Consider the following 15,029-nt stretch of genomic DNA (forward strand, 5'->3'; position numbering starts at 1 on the left):
CATTTCTTTTTGTTGCTATTCAAATCTTATTCATTCCAATACCTAATTACATTAAGACTTCGTTGTACCCATAAGCCAAAAGTCATTTCTTTGCCTTTCCTGGACTCCAGTTTCTCATTGCAGGTATACTTTGTTTTGTTATTACAATTATATGTTTATATGTTTATGTGTTTTATTTTCTACTCTGGATGGTAAGTTCATTGAGAGAAGGGACTGTCTTTATTCATGTTAATATTCTCTACATGGTAAGTATTCAATGAGTTTGTTGGATGAAACATAGCTCTGATCCTTTAGAAGGTGGGAACCTCTCGCCCCAGTGATAGAAGACAAATTGGGAAAAGAAATGAGGATGATGCAAGAAAATTATGAAAAGAGAACACTGTGGTAAGAGGCACAAAAAATACTGTAGAAATAACAGAAGTTGTTTAACAGAAATCTGTTAAAAAGCAGAATTGGCCTAATGGTAAAAGAGATGCAAAAATTTACCAAAGAAAAAGAACTTTAAAAAGTAGAATGAGCCAAATGGAAAAAAGAAGTATACAAGCTCACTGAAAAAAAATAAATCCTTAAAAATTAAAATTGGGCAAGTGGAAACTAATGACTCCACAAGACACCACAAAACAATATAATAAAGTCAGAAGAAGAAAAAAATAGAAACTGAACTATCAGAAAAGCAGCTGACATGGAAAACAGATCAGGGAAAGAAAATGTGAGAATTACTGGATTGTACATGTATAACCTATATCAAATTGCTCACCTTTTTTAAGAAGAGGGAAGAGAAGAAAATTTGAAATCCAAAATTTTGTAAAAATTAATGCTAGAAATTATCTTTACATATAATTGCGAAAAATACTATTAAAAATTATTGTGCTGCCTAAAAGAAATGATTAAAAATAGCCTGGGTGGCATTAAGTGCTTATGAAGAAAGTGAGGAGGGGCCCCAAAGGAAGAGCTGCTGCTGGAGTCCGATGGCAGGAGCTGGGGTTACTGTACTGCTGAGAGAGGAGAATGGCTGCAGCAGCCGATGCTAGAGCAGCTCCAGTGCTGGGGACTCTGATGGGGAACTCAGACTCGGCGGTGGCTGCTCCTGAGTGCAGGCGCTTGGAGGGACTGCTCAACACCGAACCCTTGTGGGCTGCTTCCTGTCACGGGATCGTGACTGCAATGTCATCCTGGGCTCCGAGCAGCAGTTCTCAAGCCCACAGATTCCTTCTCAGCTGGGGAACCCCGTGTCCTGGGCCTGGCTATGGTTCCTGGGCACCACATTGTTTCTGTTGAAGTACAAAGAGAGAGTCTGACCTGCCCTCTTTATCTTCGACTCGACCCTCAGCACCCACTAGAGAATTCAGACTGGGAAACTGTGATTATCTATCTTGCCTTCATCTTCCCTCATTCATCTTCTGATTAAAGCCTGTGATCTATTAAAAAAAATAGCCTGGGTATCCTATTTCAGGAAATTAAAAAGGGAAACTGCCCTGATATTCTATAACCAGAGGGTAAAATAGAAATGGAAAGAATCTGCTGATCACTTCCTAAAAGATGCCAAAATGAAAACTCTCAGGAATATTATAGCCAATTCCAAAACTCCCAGTCAGAGAAGAAAATACTGCAAGCAGCCAGAAAGAAACAGTTTGATTATTGTGGCTTCCATGTTAAAGGTGAGGAGAGTTTGGACTATAATAAATCAGAGGGCAAAGGAACTAAAATTATAACCAAGAATCAACTTACCCAGCAAAACAGTATAATCCTTCAGGGGAAAAATGAATATTAAGTGAAATAGAACACTTTTTTCTGTTGTTTTTTTTTAAATGCTTTATTAACTTCAGATTTATATCATTCATTTCCGACAGATTTTGAGTTACAAATTTTCTCCCCATTTTCCCCCTACCCAACACCCCAGAACAGCAGTCCAACAGGATATCCCCTCCTCCAATCTGTTCTCTCCCATATTTTCTCCCATACCCCTTTTGACTTTTCCAGTGGATCTCTATGCCCCGGTGCCTGTATATCTTATTTCCCAGTTACATATAAGATAGTATATATATTTGATTTTAAAACTTTGAGTTCCAGATTCATTCCCTTCTTCTCTTGTCACCCACCCTTACTGGGAAGATAGGCAGTTCAATATAGGTTGTTCATGTGTGGCTAATGCAAAACAATAACATAGGAGATATATTGTAAAAGACTTGACTATATTTCCCTCCCTCCTATCCCACCTCCCACTTGTTCTATTCTCTACTTTGATCCCATCCCTTTTCAAAAGTGGGGGCTTCCTACTTAACTCCCCCTCATCCTGCCCTCGCTTCCATCATCCCCCATCTCATCCCCTTCCCTGCTACTCTCCTGTAGGGTGAGATACCCTATTTAGTGTGCATTTCATTCCCTCCTCAAGCCAAAGTCAATGGGAATAAGGTTGACCCATTCCCTTTTGCCTTCCTATTCTTCCCCTCCATTGTAACCATTTCCCCTTGCCTCTTCTATATGAGATAGTTTACCCCATTCTGTCTCTCCCCATCTCCTCTCATTATATTCCTCTCTCACCTCTTAATTTCACCATTTAAGTATTTTAAGTATCATCCCTTCCTGTTAAATTGGTCCTGTGCGCTCTATCTATGTATACCTGTAAACATATATATACACATTCACATATGTATTCATATGCCCATATACCCTCATATATAGACATACAGATATTTCTATTCCCTTCAACTACTGAGAAAAGTTTCATAAGTTACAATTACTGTTTCTCCATGTAGGAATGTTAGTAGTTCAACTTTGATAAGTTCCTTATGATTTCTTTTCCCTGTTTACCTTCTCATGCTTCTCTTGCTTCTTGTATCTGAATGTCAAAATTTCTATTCAACTCTGGTTTTTTTCAGCAAGAATACTTGAAAGTCCTCTATTCCACTGAATGACCATATTTTCCCCTGAAACATGATACTCAGTTTTGCTGGGTAGGTGACTCTTGGTTTTAATCCCAGCTCCTTTGACCTCTGGAATATCATGTTCCAAGCCCTTCGATCCCTCAGTATAGAGGCTGCCAGATCCTGGGTTATCCTGATTGTGTTTCCACAATATTCAAATTGTTTCTTCCTGGCTGCTTGTAATATTCTCTCTTTAATCTGGGAATTCTGGAATCTGGCTATAATATTCCTAGAAGTTTTCTTTTTGGGATCTTTTTCAGGAGGTGATCGGTGGATTCTTTTAACCTCTATTTTGCCCTCTTGGTTCTAAAACATCAGGACAGTTTTCTTTGAGAACTTCCTGGAGGATAATTTCTAGGTTCTTACTTTGATCATGGCTTTCAGGTAGTCCAGTAATTTTTAAATTATCTCTCCTGGATCTATTTTCCAGGTCAGTGGTTTTTCCCATGAGTTATTTCACATTGCCTTCTATTCTTTCATTTGTTTGGATCTGTTTAACAGCATCTTGATTTCTCATAAAGTCATTAGCTTCCATTTGCTCCAATCTAATTCTGAAGCAATGATTCTCCTTATTGAGCTTTTGAGAATTCTTTTTCCATCTGGCAAATTTGGCTTTTGAAGGCATTCTTCTCCTCGTTGCCTTTTTGAGCCTCTTTTGCCATTCGAGTCAGTCTATTTTTCAAGGTATTATTTTCCTCAGTCAGGCTGTTGACTCTCATTTCATAATTTTCTTGCATTGTTCTCATTTCTCTTCCCAATTTTTCCTCCACTTCTCTTATCTGCTTCTTAAGGTCCTCTATGGCCTGTAACCAGCTCATATTTTCCTTTGAAGCTTTTGGTGCAGGAGTTATGACTTCACTGTCTTCCTCCTGTTCCATGCTTTGCTCTTTTTTGTCCCCAAAATAGGAGTCTAATGTTGGAATCTTCTGTCTGCTTTGTTTCCTTTGCCTGGTCATGTCACCCCTCAGTCACTTGACCCCTGGACTTTTTGCCACAGTAGGACTCTGCCACCAGACAGGGGAGCTTTCGTCCCAAATGCTGGGGTTTTCTCAGCTGCCGGAAGTATTAGATGGGTGCCCTCTCTGAGGCCTCCACATGCTCTGGCAAGCTGGTCACATGCCCTAGGACCTCCACCTTAGACTGCAATCCATATCCAAGCAGGTTAAAGCAAGAGTAATTACCCCTCAGACTGGTGCTTGGTCCCCCTACACTCTGCAGGCCAGGAGCTGAAGCTACCACATCGCGCTGGCTCCTGTGCCAGCATCTCAGCGGCTTCTTGCCCCAGGGGCAAAAGCCATGCACTCCCACTTACTGGGTCCCAAAGTCCAGACTGCACTGACCTCACTTTTTCCTTAGCATCTATGTGTTGATAAATCTGGAAACGGCCACAGCTGCTGCTGATCTGGAGTCCCTCTGGTGGTGGCTGGTCAGGCCGGCCCTGGGGCTAAAGCCTTGGCGTGAGGCTGTGCTCAGTTCCCAGAGCACTGTGCTTGGCTCCCAGAGCACTGCACTGGCTGATTCCTGCCAGGCTGTCCTCAGCGGGAGGTTAGCTTCTCTGTGTCATTTTGTGGGTTCTGCAGCTCGAAAATTTGTTTAGAGTCCCCTTTTTACATGGATTGGGGAAGGTAGAAGCTGGAGCAGCAGGGAGGTCCTGCTTCTACCAGAACACTTTCAAGTATTTCTGATGAAAACAGCAGAGGCACAAAAAATACCAAAAAGAAAAAAAAAAACCTCACCTTTTAAAAACTGCCAGGCATGCAGAGGCAGGCCTGGAAGAGGCCTGATCAACTCAGGGGGGAAAGTCATCCCACCAACCACAAGGGCCACTACCAGGCCTATCACCAAAGGGCTGGGACTGGAAAGAGCAAGGTAAGAACCAAATGCAGGGGCCCCTGTCTGGGACAGCAAATACTCCTGGGACTACCACTCCATAGCCCAGAAATTTAAAAAAAAAGTCCCTATCAGGAACTCCAAGGACCAGGATGGCAGAGTGATCCCTGCCTGCTCCACTCCCCCCCCCCCCCCGAAAAAACATAGTAACTATTGCCCCAGGGCAAAACCCTCTACAGTAAAGGCTTGGGATCCCTAGAGGAAGGGCATGGCTAGGGCCCTGCCTCAAAATGGGTAGAAAGCAGACTACAAAGACTCTAGAGAAAAATAACTGACCTGGAAAACAGATCCAGGAGAGAGAATCTGAGAATCATAGGCCTACCAGAAAATAATGATGAAAAAATGAGCCTGGACAACATTCTCCAAGAGCTCATTAAGGAAAACTGCCCTGAGATACTAGAACCTGAGGGTAAAATAGAAATCGAGAGAATCCACTGGACCCTCCTGAAAGAGTTCCCAAACTGAAAAGTCCACGAAATGTTGTGGCCAAACTCCAGAATTACCAGGTAAAAGAGAAAATACTTCAAGTGGCCAGAAAGAAACAATTCAAATATCGAGGATACACAGTGAAGATCGCACAGGATTTGGCAGCCACTACACTGAAAGACCTGAGGCAGTGGAATACAATTTTTTGCAAGGCAAAAGAGCTTGGGTTACAACCAAGGATCACCTACCAAGTGAGACTGAGCTTATTCTTCCAGGCAAAGAGATGGTCATTCAACGATATAACAGATTTCCAGACCTTCCTGATGAAAAAAACAGAGCTCAATGGAAAATTCAACCTCCAATTACAAGATGGAAGAGTGACATAGAAAGGTAAACAAGGAAAACACACACACACACACACCCTGCTATTTAATAAGAGCAAACTGTTTATAGACAAGTAGAGGGTATGAGTATAAAATACACAAAATGACGATTAAAAAAATCTTATTAAGGGCTACAAAGGGACTGCAATGGAAGAAGAGGAATGAAGTGGAAAAGGGTAAACAAAGAGGCATAAAAACAATCTAGTATAGGGAAAGAAGGGAGAGAGATGAGTATCATATGAGCTTTTCCCTCAATGGAGGGAATAACAACCAGTTAAGCATAGGACTATGGAGAAGAAACATGAAAAGTATCATATTAGAGGGAAAGGGGAGGGAGAGGAGCTTTCCATGAGATTTGTTCCTGTCACTCTTGGTGTGAAGAAGAAATAACATACTTCATTAAGTATAAAAATATCCTACAGGCAGTAGGAAGGGGAAAGAGCTACGGAAGGGGGGGGGTGGTTAGTAGGGAGGGAAGAAGTAAGGGGGAAGGGGAGGAAAAGGGTGGGGGGCTGATAAGGGAATACTGAGGGAGATGGTGGTCAAAAGGAAAAGAAGGGGGAGAAGGGGACAAAATGAGCATTAACAGGGGAGGGAATAGGATGGAGGGAAAGAAACATATAACAATCATTACTTGTAAATGCGAATGGAATGAACTTTCCCATTAAATGGAGACAGCAGAATGAAGATTAGAAATCATAATCCTACAATATGCTATTTACAAGAAACACATCTGAAACAGAGGGATACACACAAGGTAAAGGTAAAAGGCTGGAGTAAAATATATCATGCCTCAGCTAAAGTAAAAAAAAAAAAGCAGGGGTAGCAATCCTTAGATAGAACAAAAGCAAAAATTGATCTAATTAAAAGAGATAAGGAAGGAAACTATATCCTGTTAAAAGGCACCATCGAGAATGAAGCAATATCATTACTTAACATATATGCACCAAGTGGTATAGCATCCAAATTCCTAAAGGAGAAGGCAAGGGCATTAGGGGAAGAAATAGATAGCAAAACTATACTAGTGGGGGACCTTAATCTCCCCCTCTCTGAACTTGATAAATCCAACCTCAAAATAAACAAGAAAGAAGTTAAGGAGGTGAACAGAATTTTAGAGAGGATAGGTATGCTAGATCTCTGGAGAAAACTGAATGGAGATAAAAGGGAATATACTTTCTTCTCAGTGGTTCATGGCACATACTCAAAAATTGACCATGTTCTAGGGCATAAAAACCTCACAGTTCTATGCAGTAAGGCAGAAATATTAAATGCATCCTTCTCAGATCATGATGCAATAAAAATTATATGCAATAAAGGACCATGGAAAGAGAGACCAAAAACTAATTGGAAATTAAACAATTTAATCCTAAAGAATGAGTGGGTCAAACAAGAAATAGAAACAATCAGTAATTTCATTCAAGAGAATGATAATAATGAGACAACATACCAAAATTTGTGGGATGCATTAAAGGCAGTTCTTAGGGGAATTTTTATATCCCTGAGTTTATACATGATTAAACTAGAGAAAAGGAAGTTCAATGAATTGGGCATGCAATTGAAAAACCTAGAAAAAGAATAAATTCAAAATCCCCAATTAAATACTAGATTAGAAATATTGAAAACCAAAGGAGAGATTGATACAATTGAAATTAAGAAAACTATTGAATTAATAAAACTAAACTGGTTTTATTAAAAAAAAAACAATAAAATTGATAGACCCTTAGTCAATATGATAAAAAAAAAAAAAGAAAACCAAATTATGAGTATCAAAAATGAAAAGGGTGAATCTACCTCCAATGAAGAGATCAAAACAATAATTAGGAATTATTTTTCCCAATTGTATGCACATAAATTTGACAGTCTTAGGGAAATGGATGAATATTTACAAAAATAGAAGTTGCCCAGATTAACTGAAGAGGAAATAAATTACTTAAATAACCCCATCTCAGAAAAAGAAATTGAGCAAGCCATCAGTCAACTCCCTAGGAAAAAATCTCCAGGGCCATATGGATTTACTAGTGAATTCTATCAAACATTTAAAGAATAATTGATTTCAATACTCTACAAACTATTTGGGAAAATTAGTGACAGAGTCCTACCAAATTCTTTTTATGACAAAAATATGGTATTGATACCTAAATCAGGAAGAGATAAAACAGAAAAAGAAAATTATAGAACAATCTCCCTCATGAATATTAGATGCAAAAATTTTAAATGAAATATTAGCAAAAAGACTACAGCAACTTATCTCAAGAATAATACACTATGATCAGGTAGGATTTATTTCAAGAATGCAAGGATGGTTTAATATTAGGAAAACCATCAGTAGAATTGATCATATCAACAATGAAACTAGCAGAAACCACATGATCATCTCAATAGATGCAGAAAAGGCTTTTGACAAAATACAACATCCATTCCTATTAAAAACACTAAAAAGTATAGGAATAAATGGAGCCTTCCTTAAAATAATAGGTAGCATCTATATAAAACCATCAGCAAATATTATATGTAATGGGGATAAGCTAGAAGCATTTCCAATAAGATCAGGGGTGAAACAAGGGTGTCCACTATCACTCCTCTTATTCAATCTCATACTAGAAATGTTAGCAGTAGCAATTATAGAAGAAAAAGGAATCAAATTAGGCAAAGAAGAGACCAAGCTATCACTCTTTGCAGATGGTATGATGATATACTTAGAGAATCCTTGAGAATCAAGTAAAAAACTACTTGAGACAATAAATAAATTTGGCAAAGTTGCATGATATAAAAAAAAAACCCACATAAATCCTCGGCATTCCTATATATTTCCAATGAAATTCAACAGCAAGGGATAGAAAGAGAATCCCATTTAAAGTTCCTGTAGACATTATAAAATATTTGGGAATCTACCTGCCAAAACAAACCCAGGACCTATATGACCACAACTACAAAACACTTTTCACACAAAGTCAGATCTAACTAATTGGAAAAATATCAATTGCTCGTGGCTGGGTCGAGCTAATATAATAAAAATGACAATTTTACCTAAATTAAATTATATATTTATTGCCATACCAATTAATTTACCAAAAAACTACTTTATAGAGCTAGAAAAAAATAGTAACAAAATTCATTTGGAAGAATAAACAGTCCAGAATATCAAGGGAATTAATGAAAAGAAATCCTAGGGAAGGTGGACTAGCTATACCAGATTTCAATCTGTATTATAAAGCAGCAATCATCAAAACTACTTGGTACTGACTGAGAAATAGAGTAGTGGATCAGTGGAATAGATTAGGTACACGAGATTCAGAAGTCAACGACTATAGTAATCTATTGTTTGATAAACCCCAAGACCCCAGTTTTGGGGATAAGAACTCACTATTTGACAAAAACTGCTGGGAAAACTGGAATATATTATGGCAGAAACTGGGCATAGAGCATTATCTAACAGCATATACCAAAATCAAGTCTAAGTGGGTGCATGATCTAGGTATAAAGGTTGATAATGTAAGCTGTCTCGGAAAACAAGGAATAATTTACCTGTCAGACTTGTGGAGAGGGAAAGACTTTATAACTAAACAAGAATTAGAGAGCATTATAAAATGCAAAATGGGTAATTTTGATTACATTAAATTAAAAAGCTTCTGTACAAGCAAAGCCAATGTAACCAAGGTTAAGAGGGAGGTGGGAAATTGTGAATTTTTACAATCTATGTCTCTGATAAAGGACTCATTTCTAAAATATACAGATAATTGAGTCAAATCTATAAGAATACAAGTCATTTCCCAATTGATAAATGGTCAAAGGATATGAATAGGCAACTTTCAGAGAAAGAAATTAAAGATATCTATAAGCACATGAAGGAATGCTCTAAATCACTATTGATTAGAGAAATGCAAATCAAAACAACTCTGAGGTACCAAATCTCACCAGTCAGATTGGCTAAGATGACAAAACAGGAAAATGACAAATGCTGGAGAGGATGTGGGCAACTTGGAACACTAATGCATTGCTGGTGGAGTTGTGAACTGATCCAACCTTTCTGGAGAGCAATCTGGAATTATGCCCAAAGGGCTATAAACAATTTCATACCCTTTGACCCAGCAATACCACTCCTAGGGTTATATCCCATAGAAATCATAGAAGTGAGAGATAGACCCATATGTACAAAAATGTTTATAGCAGCTCTTTTTGTGGTAGCAGAGAATTGGAAATTAAGGGGGTGCCCAACAATTGGGGAATGGCTGAACAAGTTGTGGTATATGCATGTTATAGAATACTATTGTGCTATAAGAAATGAGGAGCAGATGGACTTCACATTTACCTGGAGAGGCTTATACGAACTGATGCTGAGTGAGAAGAGTAGAACCAGGAGAAATTTGTACACAATTACAGACACATTGTATGTGTAATGACCAACTTTGATAGACTGAACTCTTCTCAGCAATGCAGTGTTATAAGTCAATCCCAAAAGACTCATAATGGAGAGAAATGTGTGCATCCAGAGAAAGAACTAGAAAGAACTGAGTTTATATCCAGATGGAAGCAAAATACCTGATCTTTTTCCTTTTCTTGTTTGGTTTTATGTCCTCTTTACTATTTTTCATTCCATCTGATACAATCCATCTTTATAATCTGAATAATGTCTAATGTGCAGGTATTTACAGATCCTTTACTTGACTGTATGCTGCCATGGGGGGAAGGGGAGGGAGGGGGACAAAATGTGAAACTCAAGGAATTGTGGAATTGAATCATGCAAACTAAAAGTAAATAAACAAATTAAGAATTAAAAAAGACTGCCCAAAGGAATGTAAAACTATGCATACCTTTTGATCCAGCAAGAACTGGAGTTAATAAAATAATTTTATCCCAGTAAGATAATGAAAAGGAAAAAGACCCACATGAACAAAAACATTTATAGCAGCTCTTTTTGTGGTGGCAAATAATTGGAAATTGAGGGGATGACTATCAATTGGGGAACAGCTGAACAAGTTGTGGTATATGAATGTAATGGAATACTATTGATTCATAAGAAATGATGAGCAAGCATATTTCAGAAAAACTCGGACTTACATGAACTGATGGTAAGTGGAGGAGAACACGGTACACAGTAACAGAAACATTGTGCAGTGACCAACTTTGATAGACTTAACCCTTCTCAGCAATGCAATGATCTAAGGCAATTCCAAAAGACTCACGATGGAAAATGCTATCCACATCCAGAGAAAGAACTATGTAGTCTGAATACAGATCAAGGCATACTAATTTTTTTTTCTTTCTCATGCTTTTTCCCTTTTGTTAGGATTCTTCTTTCACAACATGACAAATGTGGAAATATGTTTAATATAATTGTACATGTATAACCTATATAAGATTGCCATGTTGGGGAGGATGGAGGGGGATAATTTGGAACTCAAAATCTTATAAAATTGACTATTAAAAACTAAAAAAATAAAAAGGGAAAAAACTCCTTAAAAAAGCAAAATTAGTCAAATGGAAAGGAATCCAAAAGCTCACTAAAGAAAAGAATTCCTTGAAAATTAGAACTGGGCAAGTGGAAGTTAGTGACTCTGTGAGACAGAAACAATAAAACAATAAAAAGAATGAAAAAAATAGAAGAAAATATGAAATATTTCATTTTAAATACTGACCTGCAAAAAAGATAAAAAAGAGATCATTTAGGAATTACTGGGCTATCAGAAAGCCATGAACAACAACAACAAAAGAGCCTAGACATCTTTCAAGAAATTATCAAGGAAAACTGCCCTGATATCTTAGATCCAAAGAGATAGAAATGGAAAGAATCCACTGATTACCTCCTGACAGAGATCCCAAAATGAAGACTCCCAGGATTATTAAAGTCAAATTCTAGAGCTTCCAGGTCAAACGGGAAATACATCAAGCAGTTAGAAAGAAACAATTCCTATAATATGGAGCCACAGTCACTATCACACAAGATTTAGCAGCTTCTATGTTAAAGGAAAAGAGTGCTTGGAATATAGTTTTGGATGGCAAAGGAGCTGGTATTATAACCAAGAATAACCTACCTAAGCAAAACTGAATATATAATCCTGCAGGGGGGAATAGTGGATATTTAATCAAATAGAAGACTTTCAAGTGTTCCTAATGAAAAGATAAAGGTGAATGAAGATTTGACATTCAAACAGTATTCAAGAGAAGCATAAAAAGGTAAACATGAAAGAGAAATTATAAGGGACTGAAAGTGAATTTTTGTACCTCTTTTGCCATTAAGGTCAATTCTGTTTCTGAATGTGTTATTTTCTTTGGTAATTTTTTGTGCGTCTTTTATGAAGCTGTTAATACTGTTTTCATATATTTCTTGCATTACTCTCTTTTCTTTTCCCAATTTTTCTTCTACCACTAATCTCTTTAACCCTTCCTGGAATTCTTGTTGGGCTTGTGTTCATTTAAACTTTTTTTGAGGCTTTGTTTATAAATGTTTTCACATTGTTGTCTTCTCAGTTTTTCTTAAGTCTTCCCTGTCCCTTAGTAGCTTTTTATGGTCAAATTTTTATTTGTTTATTTTTCCAGCTATTTGTGGGGAGGTAGGTATACTAATGAACTGTTTGTAGAATTGTGAACTGGTCCAACTATTCTAGAGAACTGGAACTATGCCAAAAGGGTTGTAAAACTGCATACTCTTGGGGCAGCTAGGTGGCGCAGTGAGTAAAGCGCCAGCCCCAGAGTCAGGAGGACCCGAGACACTTAACACCCACACAAAAATACTAGCTATGTAACCTTGGGCAAGTTACTTAACCCCAATTGCCCTCCAAAAGGCAAAACAACAACAACAACAAAAACAAACTGCATAGTCTTTCACCCAGAAATACCACTATTAGGTCTGTATCCAAGAGATCAAAGAAAAAGGGCCTATATATACAAAATTATTTATAGCATTTCTTTTTGTGGTGGCAAATAAAGATGTCCATCAGTTGGAGAATGGCTGAAAAAGTTGGGGTATATGATTGTCAGTAACAGCAATATTGAAAGAATATCAACTGTGAAACAATTATCCTGATCAATAGAATGATCCAAGACAATCTGAAAGGACTCATGTTGAAAATTGCTACTCACTTCCACAGAGAGAACTGATGAAGTCTGAGGACAAATCCAAGTATGATTGTCTCACTTAATTGTAAGTATGATTCTCTCACTTTATTTTTCTTGCTTTAAAAATTTTTTTTTGCTAACATGGCTAATCTGGAAATATGTTTTGCATGATTTCATATGTGTAATGCTTATATTGCTTTCTTGGGGTAAGGGAAGGATTTGTGGGAGGGAGAGAATTTCAAACTCAAAATTTTTAAAAGTGTTTTTAAAATAGATAATTAAAAACAACAAAGAAACAAGCATTAGAACCTGAAAATGTTTATGCTTTAGATATGGGTGAAAAAATGGTTCCCTTTGTCAAATAAAGCAACTCATTTCTATTTTTAAAAAAAGAAAAGAAAAATTGCCTTAAATTTCAATACTTGAGTAAGTCTCCTTTGAGTAAATGAATAAAATAGATCTTGTCCACTTTCCATTGAGATAACCATCTTTTTAAAATGTTTTAAAAATATGATTTTTATTGATATATTCTGTTTTATATTCCCTTAATTTCCAATATATCCTCTATCTCTCTCAGAATAAAAGCAGAAAAAAACTGTCCAGAAAACTAATCAACATATCTAATCTGACATGTACAGTTTTCCATACCCATAGTACCCTACTTCTACAATGAAAGGATCTAGGTACATTCTCTTCTTTGGGGCCCAGCTTCATCATTTCACAACATTCACTTGATTTTGTTCTTTCCAATGACATTTCTGTAGCCATAGTGTAGATGTTTTTGTGGGTCTGCCAACTTTACTTTTTATTGTAAAGTAGAAATCTTTCCCTGCTTCTGTTTCTTTCATATTCATTGTTTCTCACAGTGTAGCAATATTCCACTCCCAGTTGATGAACATATACTTTTTTTTACCTGTTCTTTTCAACTATAAAAAGTGATGCCAATATTTTTGATATACATGGGAACTTTTTATCATTTACTGTTGATGCCTTTTACTGAGATCTCTGTTAAAAAGTGTGGATGTTTTACTTACTTTCTTGGCATAATAACATCCTGCAAAGACTTTATCTTGCTTACTCTTAAACAGACACACACTGATTTTTTTTTAAACCCTTTTATTCATTAAGTACAGAATTTACATTTTTACAATTTTTGGGGAAGAGCTAAATTTCAATTAAGGTTAGATTTTAAGAAAAAAAAAAACACCCAGTATTTTGTTTTTCTTTCATTGAAGAAAAGAAATTTCAAATGTCTGAGAACAGAGATTTCTTCATGATATTTTTTTTAATCTTCTGCCTCACATATTTTGCCGGTTTTTCTACATATGAATAAGTGCAGGAAATGTTTTCATTCTTAATCTTTCAACCTCTGCCTGTAAAATTGAAATTTGTTCATACTGCTCTTTTGAAATATCAATTAGCTTTTGTTGTTGTAATGTAGCCTCATAACGTTCCGTGGAAATCTTTTCGCAAGTCAGCTTAACCCCTGTTTCAAAAAACAACCAAGTGGAATCACTGTCTGAAATATTGAGGAAACGTTATTTGTCATGACTGGATTAATAAAATTTTCAAATATATCAAGAACTTATATATATATATATATTTGATACACTTATTAAGAACTGCTATAACAGAATGGTAAACTGCAGCTTTTTAAATCTGCTAGCCAACTTTTAACTGTAGAAAGGTAATTTTATCACATCCCATGGTGGGCAAAAATTGGCTTACCAATTGATTGACAGATGTTTTTTCTTTCAGAGACACACACCAACTCTTCGTGTAGAGTGCAGCTTAGAGCATAATTTGCTAAATCTTGTCGATTGTTGATTTTTATCAGTTTCTTGAATAACTGTTTTTGGGCGTCCACATCTTTTTTGTGGCTCTAGAAATTTTATCATGACAACATCACACACACACACACACCCAAGGGAAAAAAATATGTGAAAAATGCATTGGAACTTATGTGAAGATGCTATTAAAAAGCTTAACCATATTATTTTATATGTGAATTATCATTGACAATCAATCAAATTGGAAATTGAAGCAATAAGAGTAAAAAATGTGATCATTTCAGCCCAAAATGGCTTTGTTGTTATGTTAGTTTTACCTAATCATCAACAGATATTGAGCATTTACTTTGTTGCAAGATACTTAGAAAAGATTACAAACATTTTATCAGACACAGGTTTTTCAAGTACTAATGTCATCCAGTTGGCTCTGAAGATTTGAACTACAGGACTGATGGATACAAGGTAACTCACTCAATGACACTGTCACACACAAATTGCTGAGGTGATTATAGTATATATTTCCAGGTTTCCCAGACTGGCAATAGACTATTATAATTACA

The 15,029-nt window shown here is 36.7% G+C and overlaps 1 protein-coding gene and 1 pseudogene across 1 annotated transcript in view; one reads left to right on the forward strand and one right to left on the reverse strand.

Moving 5' to 3' along the window:
- Positions 1 to 76: 76 nt before the first annotated feature.
- LOC138169449 (N-alpha-acetyltransferase 38, NatC auxiliary subunit pseudogene) lies at positions 77 to 2,122 on the forward strand (annotated as a pseudogene).
- An 11,640-nt stretch (positions 2,123 to 13,762) lies between these two features.
- The window catches only part of LOC138168350 (cilia- and flagella-associated protein 43-like), a 180,349-nt gene continuing 179,082 nt past the window's right edge, over positions 13,763 to 15,029 (reverse strand). Inside the window, exons 37-38 of the mRNA XM_069097395.1 lie at positions 14,408 to 14,561; positions 13,763 to 14,165 (exon numbers count right to left, since the gene is read on the reverse strand). Coding sequence (XP_068953496.1) covers positions 13,999 to 14,165; positions 14,408 to 14,561 — 321 coding nt within the window. The 3' untranslated portion in view covers positions 13,763 to 13,998. The remainder of the gene's footprint in view (positions 14,166 to 14,407; positions 14,562 to 15,029) is intronic.

Source organism: Petaurus breviceps, unplaced genomic scaffold (genome assembly GCF_028583685.1).
Source record: "Petaurus breviceps papuanus isolate PSGF00001 unplaced genomic scaffold, PetGlider_PUasm1.0 37, whole genome shotgun sequence".
NCBI lineage: Eukaryota > Metazoa > Chordata > Mammalia > Diprotodontia > Petauridae > Petaurus > Petaurus breviceps.